Below are 15,994 nucleotides of genomic sequence, written 5' to 3'. Positions count from 1 at the left end.
CTAAAAATGTATTTATATCGGAGAATGCCTATAAAGTGTACAGAAGGTACTATATGCCAGCTAGGCTGGCTCACTTCATCCCTGCCTATTCTCTGCTCTGCTTCAGAGGATGTTCACAGGTGGGCACAATGGCACACATCTGGTGGTCCTCGCCAAAAGTGTGCAGACTATGGGTTAGGGTCTTTGCTCTTCTTTGCACTTTACTTCCCACTGACCTCAAAATAGACCCATATGAAGCTCTTCTCTGTAAAGCGATTACTGTACTGCTTCATCTGGAACCACAACTGGCCCTGCATCTATTTACTGCAACCAAGGTAACGATTGCGAAGGCTTGGAAAACCTCCATACTCAAGTTTTGAAGCTTTTAAAACCCGTATGACATCATGGTCAATTATAAACTGACAGCCATATTATCAGACACCCATGAAGAATTCCTTCGGGTCTGAGAACCCTGGGATTGCCCATGCCCAGCCCTCTCTATTTGATAACAGTATGGATTTAGTGATCCTCCTATGTGAACCCCGTGGGACTCTTCTTTCCTCTTTCTCTCCCACTTTCTCTTTGCTTTTTCTCTCGGCTTCTACTTCTCCGCCCCTTCTGCCTTACTGCTTCTGCTCATTTTACAAGCTTATCTGGCCACCAGGCATTGTCCTAGTTTGGATGGGTACGATTTTTGCACCCTTTTTTTATTTACTGTTGACTTTGTTTATAAAGCAAGCCCCGGTTTAACATTAAAGGGGGTTTCTATACTACGGCATGAACCCAGCACTGTTTCGAGACTGGTTTGTATAGGGATGGACCACAACCATGGACCTGAATACCAAGTAGCAATGTGAACGCCCAAGTAGGATCCAGTTCACAAAGCAGCAATAAAAACTACCCACACACAGTGTGGGGTTTGGGGTAGGACTCCTAAGGTTATACCAAGGTTGAATCAATCTGGATGCACTGTTTTTATTGTTGTACTAGAAGACAGTAAATAGCTGATTGAAAAATCTGAAGTAAAATAATAAACTAGTTAAGCCGAAATCGATTTCTCCATAGGGGAGAAGCGGTCCATCCTCTTAGGACACTAGCAAAATACTAAGGACTCCTGGAGTAGGGTTAGATTATAGGGGGCTGCCCAGGGGGCGTCTCCTCAAAAGCTTTGCCATTGTTTAATCACATGATGGTATCAGCCTATGTCCTAGAATCTATGAATATCAAGCTTTCTCTCTCAATATTGATCATATCATATACCGTAAACATTAAGTCTGATGTCACTATAGATATTTTTTTTAAAAAAGCATCATCTACCTGCAGGCCAAAATGGGATCCTCTTTTCATTCACGGGGGCCAAGGGTTTAAAAACTTGCGTAAACTCAGTGTTGAGACTTACACAGGGTTAAGGATTTCCTCCACTCAGATCTGTGCACTTTATTCTGGTAGGCAGTGTTTGTTTAGTATCACTTTAAAGCGGTTGTTAAGCCACTACTATAAAATAATCTAATCCCCTCTATAATAGAACACTAAGTGCTTCTGTGCCTGTCTTATAGAAAAAAATATGTGATCTGTACCTATATGAGAGCGTCTCCCGGTGATCAGCTGATCCCTTGGCTCTCTTTTCTGCCCGCCTGACAGCTCCAGTGGGCAAGCCTGAGCACTGCAGCTGACTTCAGCCAGGGAGGAGGGGAAGAGAGGAGAGAGAGAGAGAGAGAGAGAGAGAGAGAGAGAGAGAGAGAGAGAGAGAGAGAGAGAGAGAGAGAGAGAGAGAGAGTTAGCCAATCGGTCACGTGATCGCCGGGAGCCGCTGTGATATAGGGACAGATCACATATTTTTTTTCTATAAGACAGGCACAGGAGCACTTAGTGTTATATTACAGAGGGGATTAGAGTATTTTATAATAAAATATGAGAGCAGCAGGAGTGGAGGGGCAGGCCTGACACAGCAGACAGGCAGGGAGGGGGGAGGAGGACACAGGAGACAGAGCAAGGCTGCGGATGACGGAGGCACGTACACTAACCATGGTGTCAGGGCACAGCAACCATGATATACGGTGGTCAGTGTACAGAGGGGAGGGTAAAAACTGGCAGGATCAGCCAGGTATTTTAGGTGTTACAGGGGGCCAAATTACATAGCACAAGCACTGTGCTGTATAAAATGCTTTAAGGAAACAATGTTTTTTTTTTTTTTAGAGTAACAAACGCTTTAAGTATAGCTTTACACAAACACTGCTCCCTTCTTTAACCTATTTGAATGAAGGTCTCACTTTTTGAATCCTAATTGGGGAGAACTTTCATAAATTACAAACAAAACCACCAAGTATGTGTGCTAAAAAAGCAGAAAAGGAAGAATGGGCTTTAGGAACGCAAGCCTGAGGAGAGTCTCTTCTGCCAGGTTGCAATAATTTGCACTTAACTTACAGGTGCAGATATCTTACCTCCTGTAACTTCACACATCTGTGTAATGGCGGACTCATCAGATGGAACACTGCCAAGCTGCTCGGGCTCCACAGACAAAGCTCCAGGAAGGCGAAGTACAAGTGCAAATAGTCTCTGATCCCACCGGAATGGCTCTTTAGTGAGTTCGCTTCCCGGCAATGGAGAGTTTAGGGGAAGATGGAGCTTTTAGAAAGAAAGAAGATACAAAAAAAAAAAGTTTGTTCTAGCACGACCTGGCTCACTTAGTCAATGTGAAATCTAGTCAGATGGATTAAAAAATAAAATGCACAGAGCTCTATTGAAAGTTAAACTCCATCTTTTCATACACTTTACAGGCCAGCTTTGCCCAAACTATGTCCCTCACTATGTATAAACTGCTTACACAAACACGGAACCTACACTAGTAAGCAACCAAGCGCTTAGTGAGGATATCTATCTATAGTATGGTAACGAATGCTGCTACTTAATAACAGTACATGGAAAAGTAAAATATGTGTAGATACAAGATCAGATATATTCCAGTAGCGCAAAAGGAGATGATAACCTCTCTCCCCTACCACACAATCACTGAAAACTTAAATAAAATACAATTCAATTAAATAATAAAACAAATGCAGTCCCAGTGCAGGATATCCTGCATAAAACAGTCCACCAAAGCAGCGTAGAATAGGTCACGAAAATCCACACTGATGTGTCACTTGGGGAGTTCTAATGGTGCAAATATACAGGATCACCTTAACCACCACCTCTGTGCTCTGAAAGGGGGGGAGGCAATGCACACTCACCGACTCCAGTGGCCCAGTGACTCTCGCCACTGAGCAAGCCAGCCAAATCTCAATCACATCCACTTAGGACTCCGGAATGGGATCAATGATATAGGCTCTATCGGGTGCGATTCCAGTAGCCCAGTGCCTCTCGCTACTGAGCAAGCCAGCCAAATCTCAATCACATCCACTTAAGGCTCTGGAATGGGACCAATGATAAAGGCTCAATCAGGTGCAATAACATGTAAGGGAAGGAATAGAGCTCGACTAGTGTAATAACGTTTAACACTCACTTTATTCCATAAACAACATACATTGCACTCACATGACATCAGTTGAATATCCGCATATATGGAGGTGTACACCCATCGGGACCCGTGTCCAGACTCCACGCCGTGGATAGCGCGCCTTCCGGGTGATCAGACTCCTCGTACACTTGATTAGGTTACGCCGCCTGGCCACGCCGACTTAGGACTTCCTCACGGGGGCGTGGCCGCTGCGGTATGGCAGCACACTAAATACCTACGACTCTCCGCCCATCCGGGCGGGGTCGTGGTGTACATAATATGTCAATGGTTGGGCACTTCCTGTTCCGGATGGTCACCAAACACAACAGACGCGGTTGCCATTGAGGCGCATTGAGTCAGTTTCAGTGCCGTAGTGGGAGCGGGCGCGAGGGCAATCTGGCCGTTATTTACGGGAGTCGTGGTTGCTTGGCAACCGCGTCTGTTGTGTTTGGTGACCATCCGGAACAGGAAGTGCCCAACCATTGACATATTACGGATGGGCGGAGAGTCGTAGGTATTTAGTAGGGCTGCCACGACGCGTCGACTACAAAAAATCGTCGACGTGCGTGAAAAGCGTTGACGCGTCAACGCGTGACGTCACACACCCCCTGGCCGGCCGCCACGCCGCTTGAAGCATTGCCGGCCGGGTGAAATTCCCCCGCCAGGCTCCGTCGGAGACAAGAGGTGAGCGCTGACCGTCTCCAGCACCCCTGTACTCCCTGTGCTGCCACAGCTTCTGCCGCAACACACATTCGCCATCCTCCCCGATCACCCAGCTACTTAGACATGTCACATGTGCGGCGCTACACCGGCTTGTAATGGCCTGTACTAGGTGGGAGGGCTTACTGGGGGGTCTGTACTGGGAGGGGGGGCTTACTAAGTGATCTGTACAGTACAGACCACTTAGTAAGCCCCCCTCCCAGTACAGACCCCCCAGTAAGCCCTCCCACCTAGTACAGACCCCTCAGTAAGCCCCCCCTCCCAGTGCAGACCCCTCAGTAAGCCCTCCCACCTAGTACAGTCTGTACTGGGTGGGAGGGCTTACTGAGGGGTCTGCACTGGGAGGGGGGGCTTACTAAGGGGTCTGTACTAGGTTGGAGGGCTTACTGAGGGGTCTGTACTAGTGTACAGGGAGGGGGGCTTACTAAGTGGTCTGTACAGTACAGACCACTAAGTAAGCCCCCCTTCCAGTGCAGACCCCTCCCACCCAGTACAGACCACTTAGTAAGCCCCCCTCCCAGTGCAGACCCCTCAGTAAGCCCTACCACCCAGTACAGACCACTTAGTAAGCCCCCCCTCCCAGTGCAGACCCCTCAGTAAGCCCTGTACTAGGTGGGAGGGCTTACTGAGGGGTCTGCACTGGGAGGGGGGCTTACTAAGGGGTCTGTACTGGGTGGGAGGGCTTACTGGGGGGTCTGTACTGGGAGGGGGGCTTACTAAGTGGTTTGTACAGTACAGACCACTTAGTAAGCCCCCCTTCCAGTACAGACCCCCCAGTAAGCCCTCCCACCTAGTACAGACCCCTTAGTAAGCCCCCCTCCCAGTGCAGACCCCTCAGTAAGCCCTCCCACCTAGTACATACTGTACTAGGTGGGAGAGCTTACTGAGGGGTCTGCACTGGGAGGGGGCTTACTAAGTGGTCTGTACTGGGTGGGAGGGCTTACTGAGGGGTCTGTACTGGGAGGTGGGCTTAGTAAGTGGTCTGTACTAGGTGGGAGGGCTTACTGAGGGGTCTGTACTGGGGGGGGGGCTTAGTAAGTGGTATGTACTAGGTGGGAGGGCTTACTGAGGGGTCTGTACTGGGAGGGGGGGCTTAGTAAGTGGTCTGTACTAGGTGAGAGGGCTTACTGAGGGGTCTGTACTGGGAAGGGGGCTTAGTAAGTGGTCTGTACTAGGTGGAAGGGCTTACTGAGGGGTCTGTACTGGGAGGGGGGGGGGGGCTTAGTAAGTGGTCTGTACTAGGTGGAAGGGCTTACTGAGGGGTCTGCACTGGGAGGGGGGCTTACTAAGTGGTCTGTACTAGGTGGGAGGGCTTACTGTGGGGTCTGTACTGGGAGGGGGCTTACTGAGGGGTCTGTATTAATTACAGGATTAATTAGCTAATCAAAAAAACACTAAATTAAGCAAAAAAAATAAAATAAAAATAATCGTTAGATTAGTCGACTAATCGTAAAAATAATCGATAGATTAGTCGACAGACAAATTAATCGTTAGTTGCAGCCCTAGTATTTAGTGTGCTGCCATACCGCCGCGGCCACACCCCTGTGAGGAAGTCGGAAGTACGAAACGCGTCGGGGTGTGGCCAGGCGGCGTAACCTAATCAAGTGTACGAGGAGTCTGATCACCCGGAAGGCGCCCTATCCACGGCGTGGAGTCTGGACACGGGTCCCGATGGGTGTACACCTCCATATATGCGGATATTCAACTGATGTCATGTGAGTGCAATGTATGTTGTTTATGGAATAAAGTGAGTGTTAAACGTTATTACACTAGTCAAGCTCTATTCCTTCCCTTACATGTTATTGCACCTGATTGAGCCTTTATTCTGTAGCCTTAAGTGGATGTGATTGAGATTTGGCTGGCTTGCTCAGTAGCGAGAGGCACTGGGCTACTGGAATCGCACCCGATAGAGCCTATATCATTGATCCCATTCCAGAATCCTAAGTGGATGTGATTGAGATTTGGCTGGCTTGCTCAGTGGAGAGAGTCACTGGGCCACTGGAGTCGGTGAGTGTGCATTGCCTCCCCCCCTTTCAGAGCACAGAGGTGGTGGTTAAGGTGATCCTGTATATTTGCACCATTAAAACTCCCCAAGTGACACATCATTGTGGATTTTCGTGACCTATTCTACGCTGCTTTGGTGGACTGTTTTATGCAGGATATCCTGCACTGGGACTGCATTTTTTTTATTATTTAATTGAATTGTATTTTATTTAAGTTTTCAGTGATTGTGTGGTAGGGGAGAGAGGTTATCATCTCCTTTTGCGCTACTGGAATATATCTGATCTTGTATCTACACATATTCTACTTTTCTATGTCCCTCACTAGCCTGTAAGGCTGCTGGATGTATGGTATAAACTGTATGTAGCTGCCGCTACATACAACATACTGCTCTGTGTTCCAGGTTTCGAGCCGAGACCTTCCTTTCTCATGACCGGAACATAGTAAAGTCTATTACAGAGGTGCTCAGCCATTCCGAGTAAGCAATGTATTCTTTCAATGAATACAAAGCTTCCTCCGATTGGCTGAGTCACAGGTTGTGACATCAGCCCTCCTCTGTGACTCAGAGGAAGATTTGTAATAATTGATAGCATACATCTCCGAATGGTTGAGCAACGCTGTCATAAGACTATATTGTGTTCTGGGTATGAGACTGGAAGTCTCAGCTCAAACCCGCAACACAGTGCGGTATGCTGCAGCTACATACAGTTTATATCGCACACCCAGCAGCCTCACATGTTAGTGAGGGACATAATTCGTTTGGGCCAAACTATGCAAAGTATATAAAAAGATGGAGTTCAGACTTAAATTAAACTAGTCAGTGAAAAGAACTCACCTCTTCCTGAACTCCTGATGGAATTGTAAGCTTGTTGCCATCTGTGATGGTTATTAAAATGGAAGGCTCCAAAAAGAATGGATTTCTTCCCTTAAAGACATTTAAAAAAAAAAAACAGATTATGAACACGAACCAATAAATTAGAACAATTTCTGCAGGCAGACTTAACTAGCTACACTCTTTGGCTTATTTCACACGGTCCGCCTCCGCAGGCGGATCCGTGTTGCTCAGCGGGGATCGATCCGCGATCCCCGCTGAGCCGGGCGGATGACAGCTCCGTCTCCGCTTGCAGAGCGGAGAGGGAGGTGTCTCAGCACCCGCTGCCCTCTATGGGGGATCGGAGGAGAGCGGACCGCTTGTCCGCTCTCATCAGATCCGCTCCGATTACTGAACGGATGGAAAAATAGGGTTTCCATCCGTCCAGATTTCAGCACAGGATCGGATGCGGATGGCAGCGGGTGTCAGCAGAGGTGACCTCCGCTGACACCCGCTGCCCCATAGAGCTGCATGGAGGATCCGATCAGATCCGCCTAAAAAACTGACAGGCGGATCTGATCGGACCGCCCGTGTGAAAGAGCCCTTATGTCATTTTAACTACGAAGAAGAAATAATTACACAGCTACAGTCCGGCAACCCTAATCTTTTAAGGAACACTTCCAGTCTGCAGGATAAGCTATAATTAGTAACACAGTGGGGGAGATTTACTAAAACTGGAGCACTCAGAATCTGGTGCAGCTGTGCGTGGTAGCCATTCAAGCTAACTTCATCTTGTTCAATTAAGCTTTGACAATAAAACCTGGAAGCCGATTGGTTTCTATGCAGAGCTGCACCAGATTTTGAATGCTCCAGTTTTAGTAAATCAGTAAATTCTTTATTTAAGGGTATGTAACATAACACGGTAGTATGACATGACAGCATAGTCCTGACAAATATTATCAACAGTGATATGATGAACAGGAAAACAGCAGAGGTTAATTGTAACTAAACAAACTATATACCCTATGTTAATTTGGTGATAAATCGTGACTAACAACTCAAGGTCATATTAAATTTTAGGAAAAAACATAACCATGTGTAGAAAAATATTTGGCTTGCATGTACATACTGAGAGGATCAAATCACCTACACCTACCAGGTTGTAAAGGAAAGCAATGACCCTCATCAAATAGGGGGTACCCCTCTCAGCTCACAAAACAGTTGTATTATACGGTCGCTGTATACAGAAAGCCATTTTCATGTCCGGGGGGTGTGGGGGGGGGGGGTAGGAGCCTACATGGGCGCCGGGATCAGCTATCCACCATGAGGAGAGAGAGCCTCGTGCTATGACCACCTCGGCTCACCGCCGCCTGCCTTTCAACCAAGCCACCCAGCAACCGCCCCTCTCCTGTCTGTCTCGCTGGTGGTGTACCTCGGGCCACCATGGAATGGAGTGTGGAGGTCAGCCATGGCTTGTCACTGAGAGCAGCAGACCTTGGGTAGCGCCAGGCAGCCTGTGAAGGAGGGATCCATTGCCTAACGCAGAGCCGATCAGCCTTGGGGGTTGGCCAGGGACCTCACAGCGGGCTGGGCTATGGAGGCTACAGAGGCTATATATTAGGAGAGAATCCCGGGTACATACCGCAAGGGAGAGGAGGTAATATTTGACATACTCCTGTCCACCATAGACACTTGGATCAGCAGCCGGATAAGGAGCAGCAGCGCCACGTGATAAAGGGTCAAAACTCAGACAGATTTCCCCAGAGGGAAGGAGAGGCAGTCAGCCCTGGAGATCAGCCCCTGAATGCATTGGGAGAAAGCAGCGATCAGGAGGACTAGAAGGAATCAACCTGGCTGATAGCCATCTACCCACCCCCCCCCCCCCCCGCGGACTCCACCATTAATGCGGTGAGCTCTTTTCGGTTTTTACCTATGTGTGATTTTACACCACCTTTTTTCCTTTTTCAACTCACCTCCTCTCTTTTTGAAAAGTTACTGAAATCTAATGTTGCAGTTCATGCAACATTTTTGGATACAAATGAACATCTACCATAGCGATTTTCCATTAACTACGGTAGAGAACTCTGATCTGTCAAGGGGCCTGAAAACTCCTAGGGGGGACAGCAAGTATAAACCTAAGTATGAGGGGCAGGTCAGCAAGAGGCGGTGCGACCGCAAAGTCACCAAAAGTGAGCGCAAGTCCCGGCACAATCAAAAAAAATGTATGTTACACGAAGATGCCATAGAAAAATTACCCCTACAGAAATCACAAGGAACCTGTCCGAAACAAGCGTATGTAAAGGAAAAAAATGGTTTAAATAGGACATCATTAGGCCTGGCTGCCGTGGAACAAAGTAGATCAGAACAAGTATCGGATGTGGACGTCGGGTTAGAACACAACGCTGATCAAGCATCAAACAATCAACTGACCAAAAGGGGGGAAATGGCCGTCATGCTAGCAGTATTGGAAAAATCCCTAAAAATAGAGTTAACAATTCGCAAAGACTTGGCTCATTTATTATCACGATTCACGAGTCGAAGATCTGGAAAAGAGGCATTACAGTTATATACAGATAATAAAGGACCTAAAAAAAGAAGTGAGAGAGTTAAAAATGGAACACAGAGGTCTTGCCTATAAAATAGAAGATCAAGAAAATAGTAGTAGGAGGAAGAATTTGAGAATTCGTGGACTACCATAACAGACATATGGGGAGGATGTAGCTAATTAAAAAAAAAAAAAAAACCCGTTGTTGGGCAGAGGGGAAGCGGACTAGATGATGATTGAGAGAGTACATAGACTCAGAAGACCAAAAAATCTCTCAGTGGTTACCCCCCCCAGAGATGTCATCATAAGATTCCAGAACTACTCAAAGGCCCAGATTTGGGAGAGTTTGAAAAGAACGCCCCCCATAAGTTATGAAAGTGCAAACATACAGATTTTTGCAGAACTCTCACAGGCCACGCTAAGAAGGAAGCTATTGAAACCACTTGTAGAATCAATGCAAAAAGGAATACGGTACAACTGGGGCTTCCCAGCCTGTCTGATAGGCAGAAGAGATGGTCGTACAGCAAGACTAAGATTTCCTGAGGAAACACGGGACTTCTGTGAAAAACTGAATATCTCTATAGCAAACATGCCAGGCTGGTTCGTTGAGGTTGAAACAGAGGATTTAATACAAGAAGTCCGGTTAGCCTCAAAGAAAATAAATTGATCTATGGAGCTGAACAAGTCTGGGCGGGAGGGGGTTGCAGGGGTCGGGGAGTGGGGTTAGTCAGGCAGGAGGGGACAGGAAGATGGCAGAGTGATGTTGATAGCAACCTAGCTGGGCCCAGACATTTCTTTCCTGAGAGGGGGAGAAGGAAGCTCACGAGCAGGCAAGTAAAGCATCACCCCAATGCAAAGGAGTAGAGGGTGGAAGTGCCAATGGGTAACCCCCCCCCCCCAACTACTTTAAAACCATAATATGGTCAGATCAACACCATTTCAAGGGCAGAGGAGAGGAGGGGGTGGATGGGAGGAGGGAGGGCAGAGGGGATGTGGGTGGGAAGAGGTAGGGAGAGACTAATTAGGAAGAGAAAGGAAAAATATTGTTGCGCCAATTCCACGGTAGTCCCAGTTGATGTTGTCACCCCTATCGAACCCACTCTCAGATCCTTGCAGAGGTTACATAGAGGATATCTCCATCCCTTAACTCGGCTTAGACCAGGTGGGGGAGGAGGGGGGCAAAAAACTGCAGGTGGTGAGAGAGGAAGGAGAGACGACATGAACTTTTTGAAAATACTGTCAATGGAATGTCAGAGGACTAAATATGTCAACTAAGAGAAAAAGTACTAGAAGAGCTTAGATGTAACTCTGCCAGTATAGTATTCCTACAGAAGACCTAGATCGCACAAGATAAAAATGTGAAAATATATTCAAAATATTACCCAATATGGTATTATGGAGACTCACCAACCAAGAGAGCAAAAGGGGTAGCAATTGGTTTAGCAAAGGATGTAAGGTTCTCTCGAGGAAAGATTGGTCGACCCAGATGGTCGATATATTTTCCTGAAGAGACACTACAGGGTATGGACTGCACCCTGGCAAATATATACTGTCCAAATACAAACCCACAAGGGTATTTAAGAAAAAAAATAAACAAGCGGACCGTTTTTAAAAAAGTTAATATGTTTTTAGCAGGGGATTTTAATTTCTGCATGGATCCGACCCTAGATTGTACGTCGAGTGCGCAGGCGATGGAAGGACTTCAACACAAAGGATAAGAAACAAGCTTTTCCACTGTCAACTGGGGGATGCCAAGAGAATCCAAGATCCTGGGGAGAGAGATTATTCCTTTTACTCCCCCTGTGCACTCCATGTATTCAAGATTAGATTATATAATGATAGAACATAGGCTGATAGAAGCGGTTGTACATCAATAAGGGACAATGACTATATCTGATCCTGCTCCAAATGTTAAGGAAATAAAATTCCCAGGGTCCCAGAGAAAAATAAACATTTGGAGAATAAATGAAGAAGTGATCCAAGATGAGGAAGTGGGAAGAAGGGTAGAAAAAGAATTGGAACAATATTTCCTCGAGAATGCAGATATCCCCAGATATCCCCGCAGCTACAATATGGGAGGCTCATAAAGTATACAGTAGAGGAATATTTATCTCAATAGGCTCAAGGAATAGAAAAAAAAAACTACAAATATAAAGAGAGTAATAACAGAGATAAATGAATTAGAACAGAAACACACTTGAAATTAAATCTGCACCTTTTATCTGCTCCTTGTAAAATGGGATAATGAGGGACTAACACACACATGGCCATGGAACAGCTCAGCAGCCAATTGTCCCATTACTTTTGGTCCCTTAAAATGTGGGAGGCACATATACAAATGGTTGTAATTTCTACAGCTTTCACCTGATTTGGATGTAAATACCCTCAAATTAAAGCTGAAAGTCTGCAGTAAAAGCACATCTTGTTTGTTTCATTTCAAATCCATTGTGGTGGTGTATAGAGCCAAAAAGATTAGAATTTTGTTGATGTCCCAATATTTATGGACCTGACTGTATAAAGGAATCAAAACTGCCCAAATTAGCAACTGACAAACTATCAATATTAGAGACACCAATCACTCAGAAGGGGAAGAGAGGCCCTAAAAAATTCTCAGAATTGGAAAAGCCCTGGACCGGACGAGTATACTTATAGGAGGTTTAAGGAAATACTAGTCCCCAAACTCTGCATATACATGAATGAGATAGGAGAAAAGGGGGAGATGAGAGTAGAATCACTGCAGGCTCATTTAATGTTATTACCAAAAGATGGGAAAGATGCAACCTTATACTCCAATTATAGGCCAATGCAGATGCAAAATTATACACAAAAGTGCCAGTAACACAACTAAGATTTTATGACAGAGTGGATCCATGCAGATCAGACAGGATTTATCCCAGTAAGAGAGGGAAAAGATAATGGGATCAGAACACTATTGCTACTACACAGGGCTAGAGACCTTGATACCCTGGCCCTCCTGCTGTCAATTGATGCCGAGAAGGCTTTTTTGACAGGGTGGACTGGGACTTTATGGTCGAAACAATAAAAGATTTGGGTATCGGTCCAAGGATGCCCAAATGGATAAGAGCACTATATAAGAATCCAACAGCATCAGTACGGGTGAATGGCAATCTATCACTCAGTTTGAGATGCACAATGGGACGAGACAGGGTTGTCCTCTCTCTCCCCGGTTGTTCGTCCTGTCATTAGAACAACAGAAACTACCCAAATGATCCTGATCAAAAGTTTACATACCCTGGTAACTTTGGCCTGATTACATGCATAAAAGTTGAAACAAAGGGGTTTGAATGGCTATTAAAGGTAACCATCCTCACCTGTGATCTGTTTGCTTGTAATTAGAGTGTGTGTATAAAAGGTCAATGAGATATCCAAGGAATTGAGAATGCCAATCAGCAGTGTTCAAACTCTAATCAAGAAGTAGAAAATGAGGGGTTCTGTTGAAACCAAACCATGGTCAGGTAGACCAACTAAAATGTCAGGCACAACTGCCAGAAAAATTGTTCGGGATGCAAAGAAAAACCCACAAATAACTTCATGTGAAATACAGGACTCTGAAAACATGTGGTGTAGCTGTTTCAAGATGCACAATAAGGAGGCACTTGAAGAAAGATGGGCTAGATGGGCTGCATGGTCGAGTCGCCAGAAGAAAGCCATTACTACGCAAATGCCATAAAGTATCCCGCTTACAATATGCCAAACAGCACAGAGACAAGCCTCAAATCTTCTGGCACAAAGTAATTTGGAGTGATGAGACCAAAATTTAGCTTTTTGGCCACAACCATAAACACTACATTTGGATAGGAGTCAACAAGGCCTACGATGAAAGGTACGCCATTCTTACTGTTAAACACGGAGGTGGATCGCTGATGTTTTGGGGGATGTGTGAGCTACAAAGGCACAGAAAATTTGGTCAGAGTTGATGGCAGGATGAATGCAGTAGGTTATCAAAAAATACTGGAGGAAAATTTGCATTCATCAGCCCGGAAGCTGCGCATGGGACATACTTGGACATTCCAACATGACAATGATCCTAAACACAAGGCCAAGTCATTGGCTACAGCAGAATAAATTGAAGGTTAAGAATTTACAGGAACTGGAGGCTTTTTGCCAGGAAGAATGGGCAGCTCTACCATCTGAGAAGATAAAGAGCCTCATCCACAAATACCACAAAAGACTTCAAGCTGTCATTGATGTTAAAGGGGGCAATACACGGTATTAAGAACTGGGGTATGTAAACTTTTGATCAGGGTCATTTGGGTAATTTCTGTTGTCATTATGATTTTAAAAAACGTAAACACGGTTGAATGATAATAAATGGCTTCAGCCAAGCACTAACCATGAGTAAAAGAAAAGTTTTTGTGTTATCATTCATATTCTCTGAAAAATGGCCAAGAAATCATGAATTCTGCCAGGGTATGTAAACAGCACAACTGTATATAATGGAAAAATAAGGCCATATCATGAACTCAACACTAGGGGAGGAAATATGAAAATAAATGAATGGAGATATTCACAAACATTTTGTAGGATCCTTGCCTCAGCCCATTAGATCTGAGAAAGACCGGAACCCTTTGGAAAAGCTCTGCAATCCATTAACAAAAATAAAACCTAGTACATCTTTGATATACATACAGTATGTCAACCAAGATGGCGGGTTCAAGGAAACTTAGGAGCTAGGAACATGTTTAACCACTTGCTGACCGGGCCATAGCGTACATCCTCCCAGAATCATGCACATGGAGCTGACCGTGCTCGCAGGGTCAGGGGGACCTGGCGCATCACGGATCCTGGTAAAGGGCCAATGACAGCAGCCCGTTACCACGTGATGGCTCCGTCCAGTGACGGAGCGATCACTTGTCAACAAACCGGCGCATGTCCAGTTCATTCCTCTCCTCGCACACTGTACACAATGAACGGTACAGTGTGCGAGGAGAGGAGAGAAATTGCAGCTATCTGCTGCCTCCTCCATACCACCAATTATGCCTAACCGTGCCACATCCATGCTCATCCTATGCCACATCAGTGATCATACATGCCAAGCTAGTGCTCATCCATAGTAAAAGAAGTGCTCACTCGGCCTGCCTCAATAAAAGTGAACAACCCCAAGCGCTTTAGGACAACCCAACTGTCAATCCCCGTGCGGCTACTTGAAATATAAATATTTATATTTCGGCGACAAAGCAATGTGTAAAAACATACAAATGTGACCAGTAGCGCAAAAAGTAGTAATGACCTCACACTACCACAAGGATAAATAATCCTTCTTTTCAACAGTAACACATGAGATCACTTAGGTAGACAAACAGCTATAAAAGGTCCATCATAACAACAGAATGTCCATCCATAAAAGTGCATCCACACATGTGAAACTGGATGGGATGTAGATTTAATCAGTGGATGTAACGGGTGCTCATCCATGCCACGTCAGTGCTTATCAATACCACATCCATGCTACGTCAGTGCTCATCCATGCCACGTCAGTGCTCATCCGTGCCACATCCATGCCACGTCAGTGCTCATCCGTGCCACATCCATGCCACGTCAGTGCTCATCCGTGCCACATCAGTTCTCATCCGTGCCACATCCATGCCACGTCAGTGCTCATCCGTGCCACGCCCATATCACATCAGTGCTCATCCGAGCCACATCCATGCCACATCAGTGCTCACCTGAGCCCCATCCATGCCACGTCAGTGCTCATCCGTGCCACATCCATTTCACATCAGTGCCACATCCATGCCACCACAGTGCTTATCAGTGCCTCACAAAATTGTAATGGGTAGTCAGGAAATGACGGTGCTCCCTGCATATGTTGGGCCTCTGTATGTGGCTAGGCTGTGGAAAAGTGTCATACTCAAGAGGAGTAGCAGAATGTATTTTGGGGTGTCATTTTTGCTATGTACATGCTATCTGTTAGAAATATCTTATAAATGGACAACTTTGTGTAAAAAAAAAAAAAAGAAAATGCGTTTTCATTTTCTTTCCACATTTTCCAAAAACTTGTGGGAAAAAAAAATGACATGTTCAAAAGACTCATTATGCCTCCTAGATTATGTGTTGGATGTTTGCTTTCCAAAATGGGGTAATTTTTGAGACATTTCCATTGTCCGGTTGCTAAAGGACCTTCAAAAGTGTGATAGGTTGTCAGAAAATTATTTGTGTAATTTTTGATCCTAGAACGCCTGACGGTGCTACTTGGATGTTGGGCCTCCGTATGTGGTCAGCCTGTTGAAAAGTCTCACACATGTGGTATCGCCATACTCAGTATGCAGTAGCAGAATGTATTTTGGGATGTAGTTGCAAGTATGCAATAAAGAGTGTGAGAAATAATTGGTAATATGACCATTTTGTGAAAAAAAAAAAATAATAATTTTGCAAAGAATTGTGGAAAAAAATTACAACTTCAAAAAACTCAGCATAAAGTGTG

General features: G+C 45.5%; 1 protein-coding gene across 3 annotated transcripts in view; it reads right to left on the bottom strand.

The window, feature by feature from the left end:
* The window catches only part of LOC309560002 (integrator complex subunit 6-like), a 235,695-nt gene that overhangs the window by 146,074 nt on the left and 73,627 nt on the right, over nt 1–15,994 (bottom strand). For all 3 annotated transcript variants that reach the window (XR_014225488.1, XM_082263486.1, XM_082263485.1), the window contains exons 4-5: nt 7,029–7,118; nt 2,421–2,604 (exon numbers count right to left, since the gene is read on the bottom strand). Coding sequence is in view for 2 of the 3 variants with exons in the window: in XM_082263486.1 (XP_082119612.1) it covers nt 2,421–2,604; nt 7,029–7,118 (274 nt within the window). In the remaining variant the exon portion in view is untranslated. The remainder of the gene's footprint in view (nt 1–2,420; nt 2,605–7,028; nt 7,119–15,994) is intronic.

Source organism: Pelophylax lessonae (assembly GCF_965119305.1).
Source record: "Pelophylax lessonae genome assembly, chromosome: 7".
In the NCBI taxonomy this organism is placed as follows: domain Eukaryota; kingdom Metazoa; phylum Chordata; class Amphibia; order Anura; family Ranidae; genus Pelophylax; species Pelophylax lessonae.
Note: the sequence above shows the minus strand (reverse complement) of the source record. Positions and strands in the feature narration are given on the sequence as shown.